Here is a 9,225-nt window from a genome sequence, read left to right as displayed (position 1 = left end):
TCACGCTTTACGTTTCGCAGCCTGGGCCCTGACCCGACATTATCCGGTGAGGAGGCACAGCCACGTCACGGCGGAAGGTGACGTCCAGAGCAGAGGCCAGCGCCGCAGCACGAGCCCGGGGGCGGGTGTACGCGCCGGCGCCTGCGGGAGCGCGCGGGGCGGGGCGGAGCGCCTGTCGGTCACGCGGCCGGCCCCGCCTCGTCGGCGGCTGGGGGCGGGGCGCCGGCCCCTGCGCATGTGCACACCGGCGCCTGGGCGCACAAACAAGGGACGCGGCCGCCGCTGTCCCGCGAGCGCTGGCGGGGAGGCCGGGCCTCGGAGGTGACCTACCGACCGGGAGCTCCTGGCCGCCCCGCGGCAGCAGCGCCGCGTTCCCCTCGCTCAGCAGCCCCGGAGGGTGGCCCTGCCCTGCCCTGCCTTGCCCTGCCCTCCCGTCCCGTCCGGGGTGAGGACTTGGGTACGGGGCTGATGGGGGCTGGCGCGCCGAACGGAGCGAGGCATACAGAGGGACGCACGGCCCGATGGCCGTCACGGGAGTCCTGCTGCCGCCGGCCTCCTCCTGCGGGCAACCGCGGCCTCCCGGGCGGACCTCCGCGGCGGGGAGCGCGGGGCTGCCCGCGTTGGGGCGGGGGGACGGTCTCTGTGTCGGTGCCTGCCGGGGTTGCGCGGCGCGGGCAGGGGAGCCGCGGTGGGCCTGAAGCGCGGAGCGCTGCATGGACGAGGTTTCTTCGGAGGCATTCGGCGCGGCGGTGACCCGTCTGTGTGTCTGCTGGCTACAAGGCTGATGGCCGTGGGCTAGTGCTGCTCATGCCGCGGTCATCTCTGTGTGTAGGGAGTAAATACCTATGTTTTACCTGGTCTGGCACAGGCGCGTATCTCGGCTAAGGATAGTATGCTAAACTGGCATTCGGCATTGAAGACTATTCTAGACCTGAAAAAGGGCTTGTGTGCTTTAAGAATTAATAAGACTGTCTTTTGTCGGAGAACCTTTGTGCAGTAAATATGTTACAGTCTCATTAGTGTCAGCAGAAACACGCTTACGAAATGAATGATGGTAATTAAACAGAAAACCTCCTGGGTTTTTAGCATAGACGCTTTGCTTCTGGCACACTGGAGTGGTTAACGGCATAGTATTGCTAAAGCTGTTCACACTGAGTATTGCATACTGGGTTGTTTAGATGGATTAGTTGCTTCTAGAGGTTTAGAGGTAATAGTGGTGCTTTTGCTTGCTTCTGTTCAATTTATTTGGACGTAGGGTATAGGGCATAAGGAATGTGCATACAGTATATAATTACAGACATTAAATATTTAAAAACCGGCTTATAGATAAACCAGGAAACACTCTCAGTCTGTATTTAAATACAAGCTATAGTGGCAGAGGACTGGTTATTAGTACATACTGAAGAAATTAGTACATCCGGTTGACCGCTAGTAGCATCTAGTACTGTGTTGCTGAGGTTATCTAATATGACTGTTTATTAATAATACAAATCAGAGAAGGTGGGAATGTTGAGGGAGCACTAGTGTCCACAGATGAATGACCTTTTAGACCCAAGCAATAATAGTATTTTTGTGACTTTATTTTCTAATGCCGAATAATGAATGCTGATACAATTAATGATGGATACTGTGGGCGGCATGTGAGAAATGCATTTATTCAGTTGAGCAAGGGAATTCTTCAGCGGTGAGCCTGTCAGATGATAGTGCCACTGATGCATTGGAGCACAGCTGAAAACTGGTAATTGTTGGCAGATATTCTTTTCTGAGTGGTGTGAATGATACTGTTTTTGGTTCAGAAGAGCAATAGCAAATTACTGTGGATGAACAAAACAAAATCTTCAGGAGCTGCAGTTGGTATTAAGATAGAGTTGTCTGGTGTTGGTGATAATATCAATGCTGTTGATATTCTTCTGAGAAAAATTGTATTGAACTAACAGAATGATGCTCTTTAAGCAAGGCAGCAGCATGCTACATAAACTTTTCCTTACATATCTGAAAACTTCTGTAACTTTTATCTTGCACCCCTGATTCAGCTCCTAAATTTGCTGTGGTACCAGCCGCTGCAGTTTTTGGGTCAGTAATACATTGTCTTGCTCAGCAAGACTCATTTTAGCCTTTATTTAACAACACTTAAGTTTTTTACAAACCATTTGCCCAGTTGTAATGAACTTCCCTGTTAGGATGATTGCTGATGAACTCCGCGTGCAGTTGTATCCTGGAATCATTTTGCCTGTAGAGCCTCAAGACCATAGGTAGGTGTGTGGCATAGGGACACTGGAGAGTGAGAGGAAGAATGAGAAAATTAAATACCTTTAAGGCAGGAGGAGAGTCATGCTGTGTGTGATGCCACGCTCCCCTCTGCACTGTGAATTTCGTTCAAAATGGGAGATTTTGTTCTTCTTGTAACAATTGCTGGATGGGAGATTTTGTTCTTCTTGTAACAATTGCTGGATGATAAGTTCGAAAAAAAAATGCTGAATTCTGTTGTGGGGATAAAAGTAGCAGTATGCATTTCTGCTCAGATTAAATGTAACACTTAAATGTTAATCATTTAACTTTGCAGAGACCAAAGGGACTTTGCTGATTATCTAAAATTAACTTAGCAGCAGTGGTTACTAGCTTTCTGGAGTGCAAGACTTATGTGCCTCTGTCTGTGTGTGTTTATCTCTAAACTTGAGCTTCTGTTGTTTTAGCATGCTCTATGTAAAAGCTGGACTAGATTCTGTGGTGATAATTAGCTGTGACTAGCTAGAGATCTGGTAATGCCTATCTGTATTAACACTGTATAGAGTTTGTTTCAAGGATTCTTGAACATCAAAAGACATGTTGTCATCACATGTTAAACTGGTTACCTGGTAATAATTAACTTTTTCAACTCATTTTACAAGTTGTCAGTGAGAACTACATGCTATCTCTATTTAAAGAGACTGTATTTGACATTTTAAAACTTATTATCTAGCCTGTAATTTGGCTGGTCTCTTTTCTAGCAGATTTGTATTATCTTCTCCTTTAAGCACGTGTTGAAGTCCTTGCAGGAATGTTGGTTTAGAACTCTAAAATACGTGTCTATTACATGAGAAGTGATTTATAGAGGGTGAAGAGGCCTGTAAAGTACATATAAATGCAGTTACACATTTGCACTTGTTGCACAGCCATCCAGGTCACAGCATTTGCTTCCCCTGGGTAACAGTTTTATGCAGTAGGATCATTGCCTCAGTAGGTACTGTCTTTGTGCAATTTAAAAGTGCAATATGAGAAGTTTGCCAGAGACCGAGAGTTGTCTGACTGGACAAATAACTTAAGAAGAATTTTTCTGGTTTTTTGGTTTTTTTTTTGGTCTTATCTTGTTCAGTCTTGCCTCTTGGAGGCCTCAGAAGGTAAAGACTGGCATTTGAGCAGATGTTCACGTGACCTAAATATTAACTGTTCAGAATTCTTCCAAAAATTGCCACAGAATAGCTCACTTCAGTTGACTGTTTTAGATGCCTGGGATCACCATGGTGACTGCTGCCTGGCATAGCAATTGAGTGGTTTTAGTTTTCTGCTCAATAAACTTGGGTAAGATAATAAAGAATGCTGGCCTTGAAATCAGGACACAGGTAAAAGCTTTGAGAGATAAGAGGCTTAAGGTGAGCTTGTTTAGAAACATGTATGAGATGTTTACCTGGAGAATTGTGCTTTCTCAGTGTGCTTTTTTTCTAAATACATCAACAAGAAGTATTGTTGTCTTGAAACTGAAGAATACTTAACAAAAGATTTGACTGTTAACTGGGGAAAGAAAAAGATATTTGCCAACCCATGCACTTGGAAACCCATGTGATTGGTATGTTCTGTTTTTCATATGTGATTAGTTGGTGCTTAAGGAAGTGAGATGTCCATAAAGACAAATGGTGTAATGAGAACTAGTGTAACTGTGCAAAACGTTCAGCATGTGACCTGTGTCTGTCCATTAATACATCATCTTTCATGTATTTCTGGATGAAGAAGTAGTGAGCACTCTAGCACTTCTGTTGATGTTATAAGGAAATAGCAGACCTAATTAGCTCAATTCAGCACTCCAAATCAGTGAAAGTAAATCTCTCAACGTGAAAGTGGTGGGTTGTTGTAGGATTTTTTGTAGCACCTTCTCGTGTCATTTAGATAGCTGAACAAAGTTCTTCTTAAAGGACATCTTGAGGTCTAATTTATTGGTGATAGAGAACCTAATTGTTAATGAAGGACACACTTTAAAAAAATGATTCTGTAAAAAAATAGTCAAATTTCTGATTGAGGTAAACTGGGAGCTTAACTTGCAGGGCTGTAATTCTATAAACAGTGTTTTGTGAAGGTAATGAAGCAAAGCAGAAAGATTTAAAGATCCTTGCTGGTACCTTCTACTAAGTTATTGTTTGTTGCACTTTGCTTGTTTCTCCACCATAACAGGCATCCAAAAAACTAACATTGTTCCACCTCTAAAATCTGTGATTTTATCTTTTTAACTTGTGGCTTCGTGTGGGATGAAGTGAGAGCAGGTACCAGTTCAAATGAAGACTTGGAGAATGAGTGGCTAGATAGGGGCGAGAGGCCTGTGACCAACAGCTGTTTTGGTCACTGCTGTTAGACTGCACATTACTTCTAACTTAAGTTATACCTGAGTGGTAAGGCTATGTTAATGTATTCCTACCGAGAATAAAAGCATTATATATTTCTTGATCCGTAGCTTTATCATAGTCCTTCAGTATTTCTAGCTTACATGATTTGTTTGACTACTTTTTCATCATCCCTTTATTGCTGTCTGTAAATATATGCTTCAAGGATGGGATCTGTAATGTCTCTTAACAAATCACCAAAAGCTGCTAACCTTGTAAGGCTCTTAACTGAGGCAACTTCCATTTCAAATTGTTAACTTCCACTTGACTGGAGGTTGTGAAATTAGTTGATTGTTACAGAGAAGAACTGTATTCAAAGGAATGTGAGAGAAATGACATTAAGTATGTGCCTAAGTATGCCATTTGATGCTCATTAGATAGTTGTATGAGATTTGGCTTACAGTGCATCATGCTGAAGACTGTTGGAGTGACTAATTCATGGCCATTATGTCTATAATACAGTGGTATGTTTCTTTATTTTTTTGCTTCCATCGGGACACAAAGTACTGTATTAAGTTATGATGCATGCTCTTTGTTTCACCTTTGTTGATGCACCCGTTATTCAGTGAGAAGAACCGTTACGCTTAAGTGGAGTAAGTGAGGCATAGAATCTAGATCTATAACTTTAATGTGGCGTATGTGAGAAGATTTAAGTAATTCTTTGGACTCTTAAGCTTTAACAAGAGATGGTACTAGATGATCAAAGTACATGGAATAAGGTAGTTCTGAAAGTCACTCGATGTAGAGACTAAATGCCCTGGTAAGAATAGAAGGAAAACTAGGCAAACCTCCACAGGTTAGACTAAAGGGATATGAATCCCATCAGTTTACTCTAGGGAAGTGTAAATAACATCTTGGTTATATGTTATAGGTAATTGCCCATATGGATGTTCAGACAGGAAAAAGATGTGTAATTTAGAAAGCACTTCAGAGGGACCAAAAAGGTGTAACACTGAGTATCTGGAAGTTTTTATTAAACAAGTGAAAATGGGATGAGAAATGTGACTAATAGATAACTTTCTGATGAGTTGGTAAGTCTATAAAGAGAAATTTTAAAAAAAAAAATAGGCTGGTTTTTTTTAAATACATGTGTTTTGCATAGAATAGAGGTGAGATGAATTACCACTCTATGTGGATTTGGGTGTTGGTTTTTTTTTCCTGGTCTTGGAGGAAGGCTTAAGAGGAGGATTTTAAGGTAGCTCCTTCGTCATCGTGGAGGAGGAGTACTGACTTCAGCCTGCTTAAATGCATTGCAGCTCCTGTTTAGACGATAGTGTTGTAGTTCAGTGCTTTAGCTGGTTGTCTGCTTTATAGTCTTGTTACATTTTAGGTTTTAGCTTGTGTTTAGTCTTTAGCTGAAACATTTGGTCATAGTTTAAAGTAAATGAAGATTGATTGGATTCGTAGCTTAGGAACTGGAAGAATCTGTTTCTTTAAATGTTATATTAGCATGCTTGTTTTAACTGGTCATCAGGTTTGAACTCTTTAAGGAGGCTTTTTTCCTTGCTGGTGCTTCTGTGAAGGAATACTTTTTTTGTGCTTCTGAAGGGAGTTTAAAGCATGAATTCTGTGGGGTTATGTAAGCATTCTTTATTTAAACAGTTCACCTTGTGTTGCAAAAATAGTGATGACGTATTTTGGTTTTTTGTTGGTGGACTGCCTGGTGTAAAATGTATCGGGGATCAAACCAGAAAACCTTAGTGTCCTTTCTGGTATTAAACTTCCTGACATCATAATGCTATAGTATATGCTTTCATATGCATTTGATTTTAGTAAGGCAACCTCAGTTACCTAATTTAAGGTGAATTTTTGAGGATATTGTGCACAGCATACTGAGCATACTGTTGAACATGTTCAGAGTACTTGGGGGCTGATGGCTTGTGGCCTTGTTTGTACATGTATTTTGTTTACTTGGAGAGAGAAGAAAGTCTTTAAAAATACTTTGTAGAAGTCATCTTCTGAAAATAACACTTTGTAAGTGGGAAAATACTGCAAATTAAATATTGTATTTTTTGTTTTAGGTTTAAGAAAGCTAAAGCTTCACTAGAACTGTAACTAGAATGGACAGTTACTTCAAAGCTGCAGTCTGTGACTTAGACAAGCTACTTGATGAATTTGAACAAAATACAGGTTAGTTCCTGTGCTGCTTTGTTCTCCAGCATGGTAATATTTGTTAAATGACTGTTACTGTGGAGTTTAAGTAACATACACTAAATAAAAGCTATGTTGGTGAGTAGATAGAATTTAGAGGGAGTGCAGTGTGGAAATTATAAACTTTCTTTTTCATATCTTTTTACTTAAAATAGATGAATATGACTGCTACAGAACATCTCAAAATTCATATGACTCAAAACACCACACACTGTCTTCAGTTCTGAATCATTTGCAGCATGTATACCCAACACCAAAACTGCAAGAGGATGCTAACAATTGTACTTCATCAGAAGAAATCTCCCTAGCTGGCCACACTGGAACAAGTAAAGTGCTTCCGAGTTACCAACCACAAAATGAGAAGAGTGTTGCTGGACCTGATCTTCTGTCCACTGTGGACAGTGGTTCTCTAAGTGAAATTCAGGCTTCAAACCTGGGAAGATGTAGTATACCTGTGTGTGATCTTGTTAATGACACAGGTAACTTAATCCCCTCAGTGGCTGCTTATGAAGACACTCAGAAGTTGCAGCCAGATGACTTCCAGTACAGTGAAAGTTTGATTGGCTTTGATGCATCTTGCATAGTTGTTCCTACTTGTGTGTCATCAGCTGTTTGCAGGGGTGTTTCAAGTATAGACCAGTGTGATGAGGACTCAATGCTACAAGATTCAGGACATACAGAGGAGATAAATCCTTTAGCTTTAAAATCAGACCGTTTTGCTATAGCAAAGACCTCAGATCTATATGATGATCAACACAGGACAGAATCTGTAAAGTGCAGTGAAGTATTTGATCAACTTGAGCAAACTGCTCACCTTAACACTGCTTATATCCTTGAAACGTCACAGAATTCAAATGCATATGGCCCTGAAGACGAGAAAGCATATGAAAAACTGCCTCATGGACCACAAGAGGAAAGTGCATGTTCTCCAGTAAGCATAGAGTCTAAGTATGGACGAAATGCCATAGAAAAGATAGACTCAAAAGATGAGAGTAATGTTGAATCTGTGCCTTCAGATATGCCAAAGAGGGATCAGTTGCAGGAAAGCCATGCAATGTCACCTGGAGACTGTGTTTTACCAGGCTCCTCATGTCAAACAGGAGCTAAAGTAGAACTGGAAAATAAAATCACAGAAAAGAATGTAGGTAGTGAAGAACGTAGCAGCAATGGCATACTAAACAGTGTTTCCACTTCATGTATTTCAGTTGAGGATGTCCAGACCTCACTGTCATGTCTTCCACTTCCTGTAGCTATATGTGGTTCATTAGTTGCAACGGAAGAAAAAGTTAATCCTCAAAATGAAATGGTGGAGGTTATCAGTGATGCTTTAACTGTTCATGCTGGAAAACCTGAAACTAACCTGTCTACTAGGGAGTCCTGCAAAAATGCTGGCTTACTTGAACAGGAAAAAAATAAAGCTAAAATCAGCACAAGTGTTGTGGAAAAAAGTACAGATGGAGAGAAATATGATGCTGAGGGTGTAATTGACAGTGATTCTCAGGACATTAAAGCACTTGCTTCTGCTTTTCTAGAGTATGAAACTAAGCCGTATAGTGTTGGTATAGACTCTTACTACAATGAAACCATGAGCCCAGTTATGGCTGACTTTACTGTTGAGGAGGACTTCATTACAAGTGATACTCTAATAAGCGATGCTGAGCTTGATGATTTCTTGTATGGACAAAGTATTCACTCGAATGTTTTGAAGTCTTCAGATAATGAGAGTAACTTCATGGAGACTGATACAGATGATGGGAATTTAACAAGCGTGAACAACCTAGATTTTACAGAGGTCGTGGAAGAACATATGCCAGCAAAACTGGAGGAGACAACAAGCATTGATAGGAATCTTAAAGCGTCTCTTACTGCCAATGATTCGGAATCTGCAACAGAGGAGAGTATGTCTTGTATTCAGGATATGACTGAGAGTGGTAGTGAAACACTAGTTTCTAGTGTCCATGCTGAGGGTGCAAGACCAAAGCAGCTGCTTGGCCTTTCCCAAGGAACTGTTAGTCGGAGACAAGTGAATAGAACAGATGTACTTGAGAGAGAAAACCAGGAAGCCAGTTCTGTTACCCCAGAATCATCCCTCTTGGGCACCAGTGTTGCTAAAAATTCTGACTCTCTGCACTCTGGGGGAAGCAACTCTGAAGCTGGAGGAAATCAAACATCTGAACGAGAATCACTTAAAATCCCTGCAGCTCTCTCACAGAAACAACCAGTGTGGATTCCTGATTCAGAGGCACCCAACTGCATGAGCTGTCAAGTCAAGTTCACATTTACAAAAAGACGACATCACTGTCGTGCATGTGGAAAGGTAAGTTATGGGAGAAGTCCTGTTTTACTGAAAGCAAATGAATTCTGATTTGGGGATAACCAAAATACACAAAGGAGAGAATACAGAGAGAATTTTTCTAGGTTCAAAGTATTTTTTTAAAAATCAAAT

At 41.4% G+C, this 9,225-nt stretch overlaps 1 protein-coding gene across 5 annotated transcripts in view; it reads left to right on the top strand.

The window, feature by feature from the left end:
* The first annotated feature begins 256 nt into the window (after window positions 1–256).
* ZFYVE16 (zinc finger FYVE-type containing 16) overlaps window positions 257–9,225 on the top strand; it is a 33,060-nt gene continuing 24,091 nt past the window's right edge. For 3 of the 5 annotated variants that reach the window (XR_009820809.1, XM_062017465.1, XM_062017469.1), the window contains exons 1-3: window positions 257–445; window positions 6,650–6,758; window positions 6,935–9,096. Coding sequence is in view for 4 of the 5 variants with exons in the window: in XM_062017465.1 (XP_061873449.1) it covers window positions 6,689–6,758; window positions 6,935–9,096 (2,232 nt within the window). In the remaining variant the exon portion in view is untranslated. Of the gene's footprint in view, window positions 458–995; window positions 1,055–6,649; window positions 6,759–6,934; window positions 9,097–9,225 lie in introns of those variants that run through there. The other 2 variants (XM_062017466.1, XM_062017468.1) reach the window with 2 other exon arrangements.

The sequence above is a fragment of the Colius striatus genome, chromosome Z (assembly GCF_028858725.1).
Source record: "Colius striatus isolate bColStr4 chromosome Z, bColStr4.1.hap1, whole genome shotgun sequence".
Classification (NCBI taxonomy): Eukaryota; Metazoa; Chordata; class Aves; order Coliiformes; family Coliidae; genus Colius; species Colius striatus.
This window is presented reverse-complemented; position numbering and strand designations above follow the sequence as displayed.